Genomic DNA, 19249 nt, shown 5'->3' with positions numbered 1-19249 from the left:
CCGAATTTCCATTGTTTAAAATATGGCCTTACTTAAAGTGTTTACTTTTGACTCGGATCACTATAGCTTTTGACCACCCCTATGTAGACAATAGGCGAGCCATTATGTGCAATTATGCGTGTAATTTTGCGATGTGGATCTGTCCATAGACCCTACACGAGTAGGGTCTATGACTTTGTCAAGCGTCTGAATAACATTTACAATCGACTGACCATACCGCCACCTAGTGGTCAGCTCTAACTATGGAATTTGTTATTCTGGTGAGGATCGTCGACAAAGATGAATCAAAAGCTCAATGCTTAAACAACTTTGAACTGTTTGTGTGTTAGAACCATTGGAATCATTTGATCTACCAAGCTGATAAACTTTATTAGGCTGGAGTCAGAATTTACGGCAGCGGGGGGGGGGGGGGGGGAGTGGCCATAGGTAAAAAATGAGGGTTCAAAGGGGGAAGGGCATGAAAATTCTGATGGTCTGAAAGGGGGCCCCTAAATATTTTGCTCATTATTTGAATTAAATTAAACCTCTGAAGTGGTCACTTACCGAGTAATTTAAAAAAAATTATTGTGGCTTTGCCGCAATACCTTCTGAAGCCTATATTTAGTGATGGGTTGGGCCATACGAATGTATTTGTGTATGCCTTCTTGTCTGTCTGTATCCCTCTCTCTAGTCTCTGACTCTGTCTGTCTGTCTGTCTGTCTGTCTGTCTGTCTGACTGTCTGTCTGTCTGTCTGCCTCTGTCTGTCTCTAACTGTATCTCTCTCTCTCTCTCTCTCTCTCTCTCTCTCTCTCTCTCTCTCTCTCTCTCTCTCTCTCTCTCTCTCTCTCTCTCTCTCTCTCAATTTTCAAGTACTGTATGGCATTTGATAATGTGTATGGTTTGAAATGTTATGCCAATAAATGGCCTTATGCATGACCTTACTCTTTTAAAGTGCATTACTGTGGGAGGGGGCCCCCTTCTACACCCTTCCCGCTAGCTATCACGGGGGTGCTGTTTCTGCCCATAATCAAGATTGAAAGATAAACCCCTACTGTCTAAGTATCTCAAAGTACAGCCCAATGTGAGACCCTTTTCGCAAACCCACATATATTTGTAAAGAAATCTAGCATTGTTGTGTATAGATCCTGAAGTTGAACATTTCCACTGTTACTTTAATGTAGTGTACCTGTACAACTCTGGAGTGGAGCGGTGGAGGGGGGTACTGTATCATTACACATTTAAATATATGGGTAGCCGGGAGGGGGCTACGAAAATTCTTGGGTTCATTTTTTTTTTTTTTTTTTTTGGGGGGGCGTTTTTTTGAGAACGCGATGGGGGTGGGGGACCTGCGATTCTTGTTTGATCAAAGTAAATTCTGACTCCAGCCTTATATTAGTCAATGACTCATAGCATGATCCTTCTTTCTACCGGAACTGTACTCGATATTCTAATTTGCGCATGTGCAGACAAATATATACAGTACTTGTTTTCAACTTGTGAACATTTAACAACATGCAATGTCTTATTCCAGCTTTGATTTTAACCCTTCAAAAACACCGGTGAAACATGCACAGCTTAGGCTAGTGGAACAGCTGATACTCGGTAGAGTACACACTACATAGTGTGATGTGTCTCGGTATGATGTCCCTACGATAATACCAATTCGTGGACAGTCTGCATCAAGAAGGTCATTCGAGGTGACCGCTCATTGCACTTCAACTTTGAGAGGTACATACTGCATGCATGGGTTAATGTTATCGCCTGTATAATTGTAAACACATTGTTCTAAAATATATGAACTTTCAGCTCTGAACTTTAGCTATAAAGGACAAAATGGCCGATTCAAAACGAATAAGGACAGACACAGACGAGTGTAAACCTCCAGATGGTGGATTCGGCTGGGCTGTTGCATTTGGCACTTTCATCATATTCTTTTTGATTGGTGGACAGGCTTATTCATTTGGTGTTTTGTATGTCGAATTCCTCAATGCGTTTGGTGCGTCTAAAGCCAGTACAGGTAGGTCACGCGAAGGACAGCGACCATTAAGTGTAACTGAGTATACATGTACAAGATGACAGTTTGATAAATGACTAAATGTCAAGCAAGCAGGGCTGTTAGCGTCATCCGTATATAATATTCAAGGCCTTTCGTTTGTTGAAGGGTTTTAACTTTTTTCCTATTCAATGAAATTTCATCGTCACAGAATACTCAATATGACAAGCACGAACCGACGGTGCCGATGGCTAATATTTGCTGATGAATCCTGAGATCTTATTTAACGTCCTACGTATTTTAACAAACAATCTACTCAATCAATGAAACTTGAAAGGGGGCACGCCATCACAAATAAGGTCGCATAGTCATTTAGCCAGGGCGTATTTGATATGGTTCTAGGACAAACGGCCCCGAACAAATGCCACCTGGACAAACGCCCCCGTAGGACAAATTCCCCTGGAGAAACGCCCCCGGCAGGATTGCCATTGCCTACGAATAGAGAATCGGATCCAAAAAATCCAGATTTTGGGGAGTACACTTAAAATATGGTTTTATCACTTTTATTGTATAACGGATGAATAGACAGAAGATGTTGAATTCGACCAAATATGGGGATATAAAGCTTATAAAGCCACTAATTTGACAAGGAAAAGTGAATTTTGGGGAGGCTTACTTAAAATACACTTTTTATAGCTTCAATTGTATTATTCATGAATGGACCGAAGCTGGCCGGGAAGATGTTTAATTCGACCAAGAAATGCGTGATTTCGGGTTGTGTACTTTATGTTAAAAATGACTTAACTCGCACACAGTCACTGTTATATACACATACACATTGTATCTGGGGCATGCTAAACAAAGACTGAAATTGTGACGGCAACACAGAAAAATACAAAAAACAAAGTGCGATAAACACGGGATTTGATTTTTAAATAAGACACTTAATAGGACTCCGGCATCTGATTGCATAAATACTAAACATTACTATAATATTCAAAACCGGAGGTTGTGGGCTATTCCCCGCAAAAAGTCCGGCACATGACGAATCTCGAAATCGGCAACAATTTCGCTGATCCTGGTCTAATATAAAATATAAACACATGCCTTTCTTGGTCAAATAGTGTGCCATAGTCCTAAAGTAGGCATTTGTTCCCGGGCATTTGTCCGGGGGAGGGGGGCATTTGTCCTACGGGGCGTTTGTCCAGGGGGGCATTTGTCCTGTTACCATTTGATATGTGATGACTCCGTAATCAAAGGCACAGTCTGCCACCAGTTGCATGCTAACTCCTCTTCGAATTTGAGGGCAGAACTTCCTTTTATGCAGCTATGAAGTTGGTCATTTCTTCGGTCGCAAACTTGCATTATCCATACATGAAAACCAACTTTTCTGTGTTGAACGTTATCTCACGCGTTCTATATACGTGAATAAAGCAATACTACTACTACTACTACTACTACTACTACTACTACTACTACTACTACTACTACTACTACTACAACTACTATTATTATTATTATTATTATTATTATTATTATTATTATTATTATTATTATTATTATTATTATTATTATTATTATCATTGGAATATCTCCTAACTTTATTCATCATTTAGCATTACAATACGTACAATTTTAATAGTTGTCAGCGTGAATAACATACAGTGTATTAACGTATAACGTATACATTTTGTTTTGTTTGTTATTATAGCATGGATAGGCTCCCTAAACTATTGTACTGGAATTATAAGTTTTCCACTGTCCATGGCATTAATCAATAAATATGGATATCGTACAGTGGCCATGATTGGTGGAATTCTCTCCTCGATTGGCTTATTAGCCACCTCGTTCGCGACCAGTATTGGTCAGATTTATTTCATTTACGGAATTTTTACCGGTAAGTGATTTCCATAGAAGTAACCGCAATATTACGATTTTGAAGACTATGACTCGAAAACTTAAAATGTACTTTTTTATTTGTCGTACTTTACTCTTCATCACTTCTGACAGCCAATATGGGGGCTTTGTTAGTACTGCAAACTGTGCTCGAATATGTGTGTGCGCGCCTGTCTGTTTGTCTGTCTGTCTGTCTGTCTGTCTGTCTGTATGTCTGTCTGTCTGTCTGTATGTATGTATGTATGTATGTATGTATGTATGTATGTATGTATGTATGTAAGTTTTAATGTGTCTGCGTGCGTGCGTGTATGTATGTATGTATGTATGTATGTATGTATGTATGTATGTTTGTTTGTTTGTTTGTCTGCCAGCCAGTCTGTGCATGTCTGTGTGTGCGTGAGCGCGTGCGTGTGCGAACTTGGCGTTTCTGATTTTTTTTCTTAAAATGCAGTACACCGTCAATCACAGATTGAAGTTCAGATCCTTTCATTGTACTTTCCACATCTTGGTTACAAGCCTCATCAATGTTTTCAAAATGTAATTATCTGATTCTTAGTAAATGAATTTAATTTAATTTATTTTAGTATTTTTTTTTTATGAGTTTATTCACAGATAGTCAGATACAGTACAGTGCATTTGTTTTTGAGATATGAAAAAACTCTTCTTTTTATTCACTTAGGATTATGGCACTGGTCACTTCTACTACCAGCACGACGGTACTTCACCAACAGACTTCCTTTGGCTCTAGGTTTTGCCTTATCGGGGACAGGGGCTGGACAGTTTGTAGTGTCATTTACAGCGCAAGTGCTTGTAGACGAGTATGGTTGGCGGGGAACACTTCTCATCCTTTCGGCGTTGAACCTTAACATATGTGTAGCTGGTGCCCTTTACAGACCGATTGAAGTGTATCATTGCATAAAACAGAAGGGAAATAAAAGTGTGAGCAGGCATGTGTGTGTGAGAAGGGATACAGTACTTCAAATAATGAAGACATTGAAAATGTACCTGAAATCGGCGGAAGGTATTCCCCGCAACTAGGCAACGAAGTGGAACGAAATCGAACAAGTGTTTTACAATATGAATCAAACCTACAGTTTGAGGTTATAGACAATGTGAAGGAGAGAGAGAAGGGCTGTGAATTCGAAGCTCCCGGGTGTTTCGCCAATTGTAAAATGAACTTCAAAGGTGCCTTCGACTGGTCATTATTCGCGAACATGGCCTTTGTTCTGATCATTGTGTCTGGATTAGGAAGCCAAGCAGGAAACTACGCAGCAATTTCTCATATAGTAAGTTGTTCCGCCACGAGTATCTGTGTAATACGTATCGATAGGCGAAATACAATCTATTGATTAATGCGTTCTATTACTACTTACACAGGTGAAACGAGGGCGAGACTATGGCATACCAAGCTTACGTAGTTCTTCGTTACCGGCGCTAATGGGAATGACTCAATTCCTGGGACGGATATTCTGGGGAATACTTGGTGGAGTTTCAAAGAAATTGAAACCTGCCATGCTGTATGGTGTTAGCATAGCAGTAGCAGGAACTGCAAGTATTATTAGCATACACACTTCAACATATACAGGTAAATATTAAATTTAATCATTGACACGATAGCCTGAATATATTACGATCCGAACTTGCCCAGGTGCAAATTGCAAAGGACTGTGGGATTATTTGACAATACGAAATCTCGAGTGTTTAGAAACATTGATCTTCTGCATTGGTATTGATAACCGCGACCAGATTATTTATGGTTATAAACAAGGTTTAACCACTGATTCATTCATTGTACGATAAAACTACATTTCCCAAGATGCACCATTCAATATGTCTGGCTAACGACTATGTAGTCATGGACATTATCAATCAGTTAGAAATATTGCGAACAGATAAATGTTAAACCATCAGTCAGTCTCAATTATCAGCACACAGATGATGCCCGACTTGATTCAGTGTAAACCCATACAACCAGTGTAAGCTTATTCGAAATTAGAAATGCGACATGACTAGAAAAAACTTTATAGCATTCAAAGAATACATTGGCCTCTAGAGTGGTAGCCCATATATGTTGGAGGGTTACCAAACTTCAGCATATATGAGTAATTGGGTTTGTTTCTTTACAAATTATGTTTCACTCTACTTGTAAATGTTTTATAGGTCAACTTGTCTTTGTTATTCTACTTGGTGTATCCATGGCCTGTTTTATACCAGTATTCCCAGTGGTCCTACATCAGTTACTTGATACTAGTAAAGTTGACCATGCTATGATGTTTTATTTACAAGCACAGACAATTGGTGCTACGCTTGCTTCACCCGTTGCAGGTAGGTTTGATGTTAATACAATGTAAAGGGCAGGGGACATTTAAAACAAAGTTCATCTAACATAATAAGAAAATGAGCGTGTGTGCGCGCGCTCGATCACGTGTGTGTGTATGTATGTATGTGTGTGTATGTATGTATGTGTGTGTGTGTGTGTGTGTGTGTGTATGTATGTATGTATGTATGTATGTATGTATGTATGTAACCTTGTCATTCACTTGATCTACCAAAGTGATGACTATTTTATATCATTCTAATAACAGGATGGATGCGGGACATTGAGGGGGATTACGATGGTGCTTACTACCTTATCGGTATGCTATACATCGTGTCAGCAATCTGTGCTTTTCTTGCTCCAGTAGCAGATAAATACATTGTCAAAAGGAAAAAGAGAGAAGCGAAGAGAAATGTACCAACGATACGAAAGATGAAACAGGAGGAAATAGTCAATGAAGTTTCCTGGAGAAATGGAAAATGACAATAAGCCTTATTACTCGAATTGTTGCGTAAGGATCACAAGAAGACGTTATCACTACAGAACATTTCCATGTTATAAAAAGTAGCATAACGTTATTTTCGAGTGGTGCAGTACCGAAAGAGCATTATTTGTCATATATTTGTTAGAATTACTTATAATGGTTCAAGATCATCATCACCACCACCACCACCAACATTGTCCTCCTAGCCGTCGCGTCATCACGTCATCATGAAATGAATTATCAGTTTGTTGGTTGCCCAATTATGCAAACAAACAAACAAACAACCAAACAATCAATCAATCAATCAATGTCAATTAACCAATCAATCAATCAATCAATCAATCAATCAATCAGTCAGTCGGTAAATCAATCAATGGATCTATTAATAGATAAATCAATCATTCATTCATTCAATCAATTGATTAAACAAACAAACAAAGGCCGTAGTAACAAATTAATAAGACGCATTTATTTTCCCAGTTTATGTTATACTTGTCATGATCAAGTTAACATTTTGACATCCTAACGATATTTGAGATCTTTTTTTTTTTAAACTTGAAAATAATTTAGTAAATTCAACAAACTTATCAAAACACAGGTTGAATCAACAGACACAAGGAACATTGAGGGAGTTTGAAAAGGCAAAAATTCTGAATCGCCTGAAAATGGTTTACATTATTTCACAGGTTTATTTAAAGAACCGTATTGCAATGGCCAGAATATATTTTTGACAAAAACAGTGACAATTACTCAAGCAACACATGTTTAAACTAAGGAATGTAATCGTCAGAAAAGTCAATGAGTTCTGACACGTCATGTCATTCAGAGGTATAGTGTTAGAAGACATGTTTACACTTATAGATGTATGCGATAATGTATTTAAGGGCGTACGCATAAATAACAAAAACATGGCCTTATACGATAGCTACCCTGTCATGGTAAGCTAAATATTACAAATGTCTAAAGTCACACGTGTCTCAGGTGATCTGTAAAATCAAGTTGCTATTAATCATAGAGTTGTAACACACAAGTTCAAAGTGTGATGCATTCTGTTGGATGTCTATGGTAAACATATTTACCAGCCATGTACTTGTACGTGCTAATGCTAGCTTCAGTAATGACCTTGATTAGAACATGATGTTAAATAAGTCTGATTAAAATCCGATGTAGATGTCGGCTAATCATGTATTGCTATCTTACCTTAATTATTTGGCTTGAATTGACCTTCGTAGTACATGTTTACGTTTTTAGCCTGATCGCCTCCTGAGGACTACCATCAAGGACCACTTACGACAACGTGGTTATTTTGATCAACAACTTATGAAGTCACGTTCACAACTTAAAGACATCTGTAGCCATGGACAAATTAACACCATTAAGACAACGGTCCATGAACTCAACCGTGAATTACACACTAACTTATTAGCTTGCAAGGAAGGAAAGCTGGATGCCCTTACCAAAGCCCGACATCATGAAGATCGATGTGAGTTTTATCAACCTCATAGTGACCGACAGCCCCTTCTTAACACATCTAAACGGCTTGTCGTCACCATCCCAGAAGACCTTAATATATCAGATTCAGAACGGGATGTTCTTAGTAGGGGCTTACATACATTCCTATTATAAAATCTCATGTCAACGAGTTCTATGTGAAACGTGATGTCGAAAGTTTTTTCCGTCGACGTCGCTTGAAAGAGTACTTGGCTGATGATAATAATGATACCCAGGGTGAAGCTCATGTTAATAAAACCAATAACCAACGATTGCCAGTTTGGCGCCCTCCCTCAGGCTGTTAAGTCACATTGACACCTCAAGCTGGTCGCAAAAGTACTCTTGACCATTACATCAATGTTTGCAGGCGTGAGGTTTATACTATTAAATTTAATAACAAGTTCCCTTTCAGTAACATCACTACGGAAGAACGCGATGCTATTTCATCCCTTAGAAAGCGCAATGATATTGTTATTAAGCCTGCTGATAAAGGCGGAGCGGTAGTTGTTTGGTATAAAGATCTGTTTGTAGCTGAGGCAGAGAGACAACTTTTAAACACGGATTTTTACCAGGAATTGGAAGGTGATACTACAGAAGACGTGCAACGAGAAATTATGGATACTGTTAACGCTTTTATATCCGCTGGCGAATTACCTAAAGAAGCACGCAACCTTATAGTCCGTCGACCAAGGACAGCCGTGTTTTATTTACTACCCAAGATACATAAGGTTAATATTCCTGGTAGGCCCATCGTCTCAGCTTGTAACTGCCCTACGGAACACATCGCGCGTTATTTAGATGCCCTTTTACGACCCATTATGGCATCTCAGCCTACCTACATTAAAGATTCGAACCATGCTCTTAAATTACTTAATGGCTTCCAATTCCAACAAGGTAAGCCACGATACCTTTTTTCTATGGACGCAAAGTCCTTGTATACTTCCATACCACACAATGAAGGTTTAGTTGCCATCGAACACTATCTTAATTTAAGACCTGTACTTGACCCTCCTATATACCCACGTACTTCTGAGATTGGCTGAACTTGTTCTTACCTGTAATTATTTTACCTTTAATGACAGGTAATTTGTGTAGAAACGCGGTGTTGCTATGGAAAGTTGTCTTGGACCTAGTTTTGCTTGTTTATTTATGTCTTATCAAGAACACCTTATTTTCAGCTCGTATCAAGGGATCTTACCTAATCTATATAAACGATTTATTGATGACGGCGTTGGTGAAGCGTCACTCAAACTTGAGGACCTTATTTATGCAGTTTATTAACTACATATGTAATTTTAATCCTGCTATTCAGTATACTTATGATATTTCTGAACTATCAATTTCCTTGACATCTTCCTTAGGATTGATGGTGATGATATAGCTACATCTATTTATACTAAACCTACTGATGCACATTCATATTTGCAGTATGGTTCATCACATCCTAATAGGTGTAAAGATTCCATTCCCTATTCATAATTACTTCGTTTACGTCGTATTTGTAGTGGTGATTTGGATTTCAGAGAAAGGTCTGCTGAATTTTGCACGTACTTCCAACAACGTGGTTGTCCTACGTCTGTTACCAATGCGGCTTTACATAAAGTATCATCTTTGTCTAGGGAAGCTTGTCTCAAATCACATGATCAGAAGAGTAACAACGATCGTCCCATACTAGCTCTTACATACCATCCCTTTTCCACTAGAGTTAAAAACATTATATACAAGCATTTTAATATCTTACGTTCTAATAGTGTTACCAATTCATTGTTTCCTGAAGTACCATTAGAGATATGGTGGTCCATACAGAACAACATGAATTGGAAGTTAATGCTTGTTCATTTCCATGCGATCATACTCGATGTGGTACATGTCGTTTCATTATTAATACTAATCATGTTTTTGGCCCTAAGAACAGTGTGCCTGTTTCCAGTAGATTTACTTGTATTAGTACTAATGTAGTATATTGCATTACATGTCAGAAAAAGTATTAAAGGAAGAAGAAATCATTTTCCGTCTCGGAACCTGGAACCCCTTGGAATTAATAGATTATTCTCGTCATTCCCAATCTAATCAGTTTTCTTTTAATTTCAGGCGTGTTCCATTGGGTTCTGTTTGGTGCGTGCGAATATTAGAACTTTCCACACGTATCCGTTTATATATCACGCGCGGTTGTCGTTCTGTTCCATTATATTCAGATATGTTCAGGTGTCTGTATCTCGCCGATATTTCCTTTGAAAAAGAATATTTATTCGAAACGTCGGATTTTACATCTATTTATACGGACTGATTTTTAAGTTCCATATGCATTTCCATGTATGTATGTATGTATGTATGTATGTATGTATGTATGTATGTATGTATGTATGTATGTATTTATTTATGTATGTGTGTGTGTGTGCATGTGTGTATGTATGTATGTATGTATGTATGTATGTATGTATGTATGTATGTATGTATGTATGTGTATATGTGTGTATGTATGTATGTATGTATGTATGTATGTATGTATGTATGATGCGAAAACAAAGGTGATACACTTTTCCTCCAAGTTTGCGGGTGAAGGCCCTGTCCCTCCCTGTAATGTACAGATTGGCGATGTCTATATACACCCCTCTAATATTGTTTGTAATCTTGGTGTCACTTTGATACTGCGTGTTCCATGTCAGCCCATGTGGCTAATTTGTGTAGATCGGCTCCATACGGTATGTAACTGTCAGAAAAGTTAATGACGGAGTTTTGACACGTCATGTCATTCATAAGTATAGTGTGAGAAGACATGATTTACGGAGCCACGCACAATGTTAACGTTTTCTCTAAAACAAATATTCATTGAATATTCATTTCTTTGTTGGCCGGTATGCAATGTCTTTATGTGTATCTGAATGTGATTTAGTGTTACCGTATCGCACTCACGTGTGTTGCGTCTTATGAACTCTGACATGTATTTGAACTTCTGTCACCGGCAGTCCAGTAAATTTGTATGTACGTACGTGCTGGTGAACGAGAACGAGCCTGTGTCATCCTGGACGAGTTGTCCTGTGGTCGATTCAAATATTATACAAGAGTGGTGACGTCAAGCAGGATGTTATGGCAAAGTTTACTCCGGAGACATGTTTGCAAACTACGTTCATGTCGAACTAACTTGTACATGGTAAACTAGGTAATATTGTGAGACCGCCATTGTTAATACTGACGCCAGTGGCTATCTCGAAAACCATACAGCGGACAACTATGGCGTTAAATCCTCCTAATGGAGGATATGGTTGGATAGTCGCTTTAGGTGGCTTTATTATCTACTTTCTACTGGGCGGACAGGTTCTGTCGTTTGGTATTCTATATGTTGAATTCCTGAACGAGTTTGGTGCTTCTAAATCAAGTACAGGTAAGATGCACTATTATATAGATTATGAATCTGGGTGCGTTTAGTGTAAAGGTCTCACCACAAGACGACGTGTACGTGTGTATGTATGTCAAATATCCCATGACAGTTGACACTTGTTTTTTTTTGTACGTATATACCGATATGGTTAGGTTTAAACAAAGGTTCTCCAAAAGCATGTATGTTTTATAGTGTAATACTGCGTATGGATCTGTTATCTGAATGACTTTACATTGTGGCTAGAAAAAAACGATGCAGAGACCAATTTTATGTAAAATAATATATAAACCAAGCTAGCGCCACCGTAGACAATCAAAATAACGTCCCAAAGACCCCTTAAGGCTTAAGCGAATGGTTGATACTCACTTGTTCACTCGATAAGGTATACACTGTAAAATTGGGCAGTCATTGATGACGTAATTTGTAGATATGTTTTCAATGATATATCATTGTCAACAACACAATAGGTTGTGGTGAGGGTGAGTAAACGTGAAACTCAAACTTTGTAGATCACTTCTATGTACATTGTAGGTAGTACTATTGCGTAGACTAGTATCAGGTATAGATTTTCCAATGTTCATGTACTGTTGACATTATATGAGCTTTGGTGGGTATACTCGACAGTTCAAACCATGTATATGTTCAAACTAACAATCGGAATTCTTGATAGACAAAAAAAACCTGGTTATGTAATGGCGTGTCCTTGGTCCACAGTTAGTATTATTGTCAGTATTGTCTATGTTCCTATCTGTACAATCCAAAGTCTATCTACTCGGCACATGAATAAACACCGTTTCTAGTTTCGCTCTATGACGGTGATATTGACTTGTTTGTGTCGGTATAATGTTTGAAGGGCATGACGTAGAAGATCACAGTTGTAATCTGCATCTCAGCTTTAAAAGACCAACCTCCTACATTGGTTATATCAGCCAGCACTCATATACACATGCACGCGCAAGTAGAAATGTAACCATGGAAGTTATCGGTTTATCAAATAAAACTAAAAAAATGAACTTAAGTAATGTAAAATAAGGTAAAGTAATTTAATGTAAGTAAAGTAAAGTAAAGTAAAGTAAAGTAAAGTAAAGTAAAGTAAAGTAAAGTAAAGTATAAAGTAAAGTAAAGTATAAAGTAAAGTAAAGTAAAGTATAAAGTAAAGTAAAGTAAAGTAAAGTAAAGTAAAGTAAAGTAAAGTAAAATATAAAGTAAAGTATAGTAAAGTAAAGTAAAGTAAAGTATAAAGTAAAGTAAAGTAAAGTAAAATGTAAAGTATAAAGTAAAGTAAACTATAGTAAAGTAAAGTAAAGTGTAAAGTAAAGTAAAGTAAAGTAAAGTATAAAGTAAAGTAAAGTAAAGTAAAGTATAAAGTAAAGTAAAGTATAAAGTAAAGTAAAGTAAAATAAAGTAAAAGTAAAGTATAAAGTAAAGTAAAGTAAAGTAAAGTAAAGTAAAGTAAAGTAAAGTAAAGTGTAAAGTAAAGTATAAAGTAAAGTATAGTAAAGTAAAGTAAAGTAAAGTAAAGTATAGTAAAGTAAAGTAAAGTAAAGTAAAGTAAAGTGTAAAGTATAAAGTAAAGTAAAGTATAAAGTAAAGTAAAGTATAGTAAAGTAAAGTATAAAGTGGAGTAAAGTAAAGTAAAGTATAAAGTAAAGTAAAGTAAAGTATAAAGTAAAGTAAACTAAAGTATAAAGTAAAGTAAAGTAAAGTAAAGTATAGTAAAGTAAAGTAAAGTGTAAAGTAAAGTAAAGTAAATTATAAAGTAAAGTAAACTAAAGTAAAGTATAAAGTAAAGTAAAGTATAAAGTAAAGTATAAAGTAAAGTAAAGTAAAGTAAAGTATAAAGTAAAGTAAAGTAAAATAAAGTAAAAGTAAAGTATAAAGTAAAGTATAAAGTAAAGTAAAGTATAAAGTAAAGTAAAGTAAAGTAAAGTATAAAGTAAAGTAAAGTATAAAGTAAAGTAAAGTAAAGTATAAAGTAAAGTAAAGTAAAGTAAAGTAAAGTAAAGTATAAAGTAAAGTAAAGTGTAAAGTATAAAGTATAAAGTATAAAGTAAACTAAAGTATAAAGTAAAGTATAAAGTAAAGTAAAGTAAAGTAAAGTAAAGTAAAGTAAAGTAAAGTGTAAAGTATAAAGTATAAAGTAAACTAAAGTATAAAGTAAGGTAAGTAAACTAAAGTAAAGTAAATTTACTAAACGAATACAAACACCCAAACGAAGCTAAACCAATTCAAGATGCACTTTTTTTTTACTTGGGCCGTACGTTGAGTCATGTATTGTGTAATGGTTTAAACAAAACATTGTTATTATTATCATCATTATTTTTGAATAAATAATTTAACTTTAACTAAACAAAACTCCATTCCACTCAACTCTACATTACCCCACTCTACTCTACTCAACTCTACTCCTCTCCATTCCATTGTACACAACTCAACTCAACTCAACTCTACTCTACTCTACTCAACTCCTCTCCACTCCATTGTACACAACTCTACTCTACTCCTCTCCATTTCATTTAAACAACGCTACTCTACTCAACTCTACTCCTCTCCACTCCATAGTACACAACTCTACTCAACTCCACTCCACTCCATTGTACACAACTCTACTCTACTCCTCTCTATATATATTAATATTTTCCAATAAATTTCATTACAGCATTGATAGGGTCGTTGTTTCTAGGGACTGGTGTAATAAGTTTTCCAATATCCATGGCTCTTATAAATACATACGGTCATCGCGCGGTCATCATGATGGGTGGTGTCTTCTCTTCGATTGGGATACTAATTACCTCGTTCGTGACAAGCATTGAGCAGGTGTACTGTACCTATGGAGTTTTCACGAGTAAGTGATTTGTTTCGCTGCAATATGATCTCAATAAATGTAGAATCAAGACGCAACTTTATAGTACAGTGCACTAACCGGTGTGATTTGAAATTATATAACATATAAACATAATTATGAAGGGTACCTCTACATATACTGTACTCTACATTGTAACGTTGAAAATCTATAAATATTGTCATTTATTCGGACGACTTAATGGGGGAACATCGTCGCAAAACCACGGCCTGTTTTACGGCACCGTTCATAGCTGGCCGTTTCGAAGTGTAGCGGAAGAAATAACAGCTCTGGTGTGCGAGAATGGAGGGAGTTGTACTCCCAGTAAATTAAGAGGTATACGTGTATTAAAACGGATAATCGCTAAACATAGGTTGGCTTTTCAACTGAAAATTCTCTAAGCATGGGATCGATAACACTGGAAACGTCTAGAAGACCTAAAAAGAACCTTTACAACGTCCGAGTCACAATCAAGGTGACTGATTGGATGTCTGTGTCAGGAAATTTCTAATGCACAAATATATAGGACAGACCAACATTTGCTCCATCACTATGCCATGATACTCCCACTTTCAAGAGTACAATTATTGTGACTGTCTTCTAGCAGCAATCGCATAAGGCAATTAACCTTTTAATCTAATCCATTGCAATATTGTTTTATGTCTCTGTTGATAGGTTTTTGGTTTTGGATCCTTTCATTGCCCACACTTGGTAATATTGGAAAATATTTTACAACAAGACTGCCATTGGCGATGGGACTGGTTTTATCAGGAACGGGAGCTGGCCAATTCGCATTGTCGTTCATTATACATCTGCTTCTTGACAAGTATGGATGGCGAGGAACTCTTTTCATACTCGCTGCCGTCAACCTTCATATATGTGTTGCTGGTGCCCTTAACAGACCAGTCGAAGTCTACCGTGATCGCACAAGAAACGACGACAATACAGGAATCGGTGAGGTACACTATCATACAGATGATAAGCGAGATATCGAAAATACTGGTGTCTTAAAAGATTCAGCAGACGACAGAGAATGTTCACATTATTCTAATAAAGGACAACATACACATGAAGTGCCGCCAACACTACAAACAAGTCAGAGCAGTCTGGAGAAATGCCACGAAGAAGGCAAGAAGTCACGCGTATTTTCGTGTGGATGGTGTACATCATACACGTCAAAACTAAGGAATGGTTTCAAAAACACATTTGATTGGTCATTATTTTGCATCCCAGCATTTGTTTTGATTGTTGTGACGGCGTTCGGATCCCAAGCAGGAAACTACTCCATTAGTAGCCATATAGTAAGTTTACATTGGATTATACATTTATATAGGTAGATAGTGTAAAAAGTAACTAATTAATTTATACGCACACATGCATAGACACTTGCGTATACACACGTATACAGGGACACGCGCACACTCACTCACTCACTCACTCGCACGCACGCACACACGTGCATGTATACATACATACATACATACATACATACATACCATACATACATACATACATACATACATACATATTCAGACAGACAGACACACACACACACATACATGCACACATACATACATACATACATACATACATACATACATACATACATACATACATACATACATACATACATACACACACAAACAAACACATATACGTACATACATACATACATAATACATACAGACATACGTACACACGTGCATACGTACGTACGTACGTACGTACATACATACATACATACATACATACATACATACATACATACATACATATGAATGTATATTATGACGCGAAGCCTTGGGAGCATATGTATATTACTCTACAAGATCATCCACTTGTATGCAGTCCGTACATGTCCTTCTCTTTACATCATCATATTGATATCATCTATGCATTCACAGGTGAAAAGGGGAAGGGACCTTAGTATACCAAGTTTACGTAGTTCGTCTTTACCAGCTATAATGGGACTTACCCAATTTCTGGGACGTGTATTCTGGGGAGTGGTAGGTGGAGTTTCACAAAGACTGAAACCAACTATGCTCTACGGTGGTAGCATTGGAGCAGCTGGAATTGTGACTATTATCAGTGTACACACTGTAACATATACAGGTAAGACTTACTTTCAGGAACAATTGCAATAGGTAAACTTGAGTAGGAATGGTGTATGTGGAAACCAAACAGGGCATGTTCATTTGCAAAGTACTGGATGGCATTGTCTGGGATGACAGGAAGGAAAGCAACCAGCAACGGCTATATTGTTTGCTGTTACAACAACAAGCAGATTTTTTATAACATATATTGATTCAAAATCAGTGAAACAATTCCCCACTTCCTACAATGCACCATAAAAATGAAGAGTTACCAGTGTTGTCCTTAGGAATACGTGTGTAGGGTAACAACGTCAATACACCTAACGTAATAAAGCAATATAATTAAATTCCCGTTACAGACTGCAAATAGAAAATTGAGAATACAGCGCCCTCGCTCAAATTGGGGGTATCATCACCTCAGTACCGACCGTTTCATTAGAATTGTATCCCTTACTATTCTGTAGAAGTGGAAATCAGGGATGTGTTCGTATTGTTCACACATCGAGGAAAGCAGCAGTGCTCTATGATTAACTAAGTAAACTATACTATGTATATATCCCCACCGATTGGGTACACACAGACAGGAAGTATAGCGCCACCATGACAAATTTTGGAAAGGCCTCGTTGGCGTCTATTTTGTATAACTTCTAACGGATTTTCTTGTTCGTTATAGCATAACGTAGCTTTTCATTCTACTTTGGTTCCAGGTCAACTGACTTATGTTATTCTCCTAGGTGTCTGCATGGCATGTTTCATACCTACATTCCCCATTGTAATGCGACAGTTACTCGGTGCAAGTAAACTGGACCACAGTATGATCTTCTACCTTCAAGCACAAGCTTTAGGTGCTATGATTGTGTCGCCATTCGTAGGTAAAGTTTTTACTATTAGTTTCAAAAGAAATTCAAGTGGTCGGCAATTTAAACAAACATAACAAGTTTTTTCCATGGAATATGTAAATCATTTTAATGGTATACTAAATATAAACAATCTTTCGTTTTGTTCAGACTGATCATTGACACAAATTTTCCATCCTCATACATTATAATGAAAAGGTTTATCCAAATGTCTTAAGTATGATTTTAAATAGATTCAATACTGTGAGGACCACCTATGGTAGAATAATGCCAAAAATGTCATATTTTGTTGGGAGAACTAGTGCCCATGATTGAATATATACGTCATTTTGTATTTCTTCCACAGGATGGATGCGAGACGTACAAGGGTACTACAACGGAGCTTTCTATTTCCTTGGTTCTTTGTATCTCGTATCTGCGATCTGCGCTTTCCTAGCTCCGATAACAAATCAATGCGTAGTCAAGAATAAAGAACAACAGGAAGAGAATCGTTACATGGATGACAGCGAGAGTAATGATAAAGAAGCGTCGGAGAAAATGCTTCGGGAGACATCGGAGGTCTACGATAGCACTGTGGTTTAGTTGATCACTGACTGAGTGTTGACATTATCTTATCAGACCACAAAACTGTTTATTAGTCTGTGGTATAATATGAAGAGTAACGGTTGGGCCATTAATAGCTAAACCACGTTTAGTTCCAAATACCTTCCTGAGCTCCCATCATGAACAGAAAAGAGAATGGTGGATTGTTCGACATTTAATTGATTTTGATAAGTATCCGAGTATTTGTGCATATTTTATAAATAAAATCCCTGTCAACCTCAAGAACTTATTCAAACATAAAATGATTCACATACAAATAATTTACTGAGCGCCCTCCTATCCATAAACGAAATTTAATAGAAACGTCATAGTGTTTATCCCGAAGTTCAAGTAATATGACGATAAAGGTACGGTGGGTGACGTGTAGGGCTTAACGAAATAGCGCCCTCATTGCCCATGTCGTCTCTCACTGATGTTTCGAATCTAACATACTATTATGACCACCGTGGTATTTATCTATTGGAGTCTATTGAAATGCAATGATTTTTTATAATTGAGGGTAGAAACTGTTTTAACACAGCTTTTCCAGAAATGTTATTTTTCTTCAAAATATTTATTATTATAAATCAAATAATTTTAAAAACAATAGACTACTAGACTAAAGGACTATCTGACTAGTTTTTATCAATTTATGAATTTTACTAGTGAACTAAACTAAAGACTAATGAAATATCACATTTTCATGGCCCAGAACAAGACGTGTACGTGCGCATGTATGAATATCTTGTAGTGTATCATATGATTTATGTATGTCTTGTTCGATTTTATTTTACCAAATCGAGTTAACTTTGATGATCTCTGATGTTTTCAACTGGGAATCGACTCATCTGAAAAGGTTAATGAATCTATCCGGACACCCTTAATACAGAACAAATTCCGGTGAGAATTGTCAATGTGAATAACTAACGTAAAAAAAACTAAAAAGAATTAATTCGATCATTTCTCCGATTTGAAATAAAACTGTGACACCAGACGAACTAGCAAATAACACAACAATCGCGTGACATCTGTAATCTGGTGTCTGTGATGTAGCTGCAATATTCTAGTGTTTCGTTGTTATCATCTTTTTGATTTGTTATTGACTGACGCCGTGTTGTGATTGGGCTGTGGTTGCCGTGACGTCATAGATATTAACAAGAAGAATCATAGAGATCATACCTTATCAGTTACACTGTTTGCGTCACTGTGATCAAGCAAACCTTCAGTCTCAGGAATGGCATCCAAGTCAATACATCTGTAACTTATTCGGTTATGAATGGACATATCACCTGCCTGCTGCATACCAGTACGCAGTTGATGGTCGTTATTGTTGCG

General features: G+C 36.9%; 1 protein-coding gene across 1 annotated transcript; it reads left to right on the top strand.

Annotated features, from left to right (window-relative positions):
- Nucleotides 1-11392: 11392 nt before the first annotated feature.
- On the top strand, nt 11393-17914 carry LOC144436849 (monocarboxylate transporter 14-like). The gene is made up of 5 exons (XM_078125710.1): nt 11393-11543; nt 15058-15683; nt 16287-16494; nt 17183-17347; nt 17679-17914. Exons 1-5 carry the CDS (start codon nt 11393-11395, stop codon nt 17912-17914), a joined length of 1386 nt encoding a protein of 461 aa, XP_077981836.1.
- Nucleotides 17915-19249: the final 1335 nt, after the last annotated feature.

This window comes from Glandiceps talaboti, chromosome 6 (assembly GCF_964340395.1).
Source record: "Glandiceps talaboti chromosome 6, keGlaTala1.1, whole genome shotgun sequence".
Classification (NCBI taxonomy): domain Eukaryota; kingdom Metazoa; phylum Hemichordata; class Enteropneusta; family Spengelidae; genus Glandiceps; species Glandiceps talaboti.
The sequence above is the reverse complement of the archived record's forward strand: the minus strand, read 5'-3'. Positions and strand labels throughout refer to the sequence as shown.

What these genes read in the sequence shown, in the direction of transcription:
- LOC144436849 (XM_078125710.1), top strand. Translation starts at nt 11,393, where the DNA reads ATGGCGTTAAATCCTCCTAATGGAGGATATGGTTGGATAGTCGCTTTA. An exon ending in ACACACTGTAACATATACAG is followed by an intron (nt 16,495 to 17,182) that starts GTAAGACTTACT and finishes CTTTGGTTCCAG; the next exon opens with GTCAACTGACTTATGTTATT. An exon ending in GATTGTGTCGCCATTCGTAG is followed by an intron (nt 17,348 to 17,678) that starts GTAAAGTTTTTA and finishes TTTCTTCCACAG; the next exon opens with GATGGATGCGAGACGTACAA.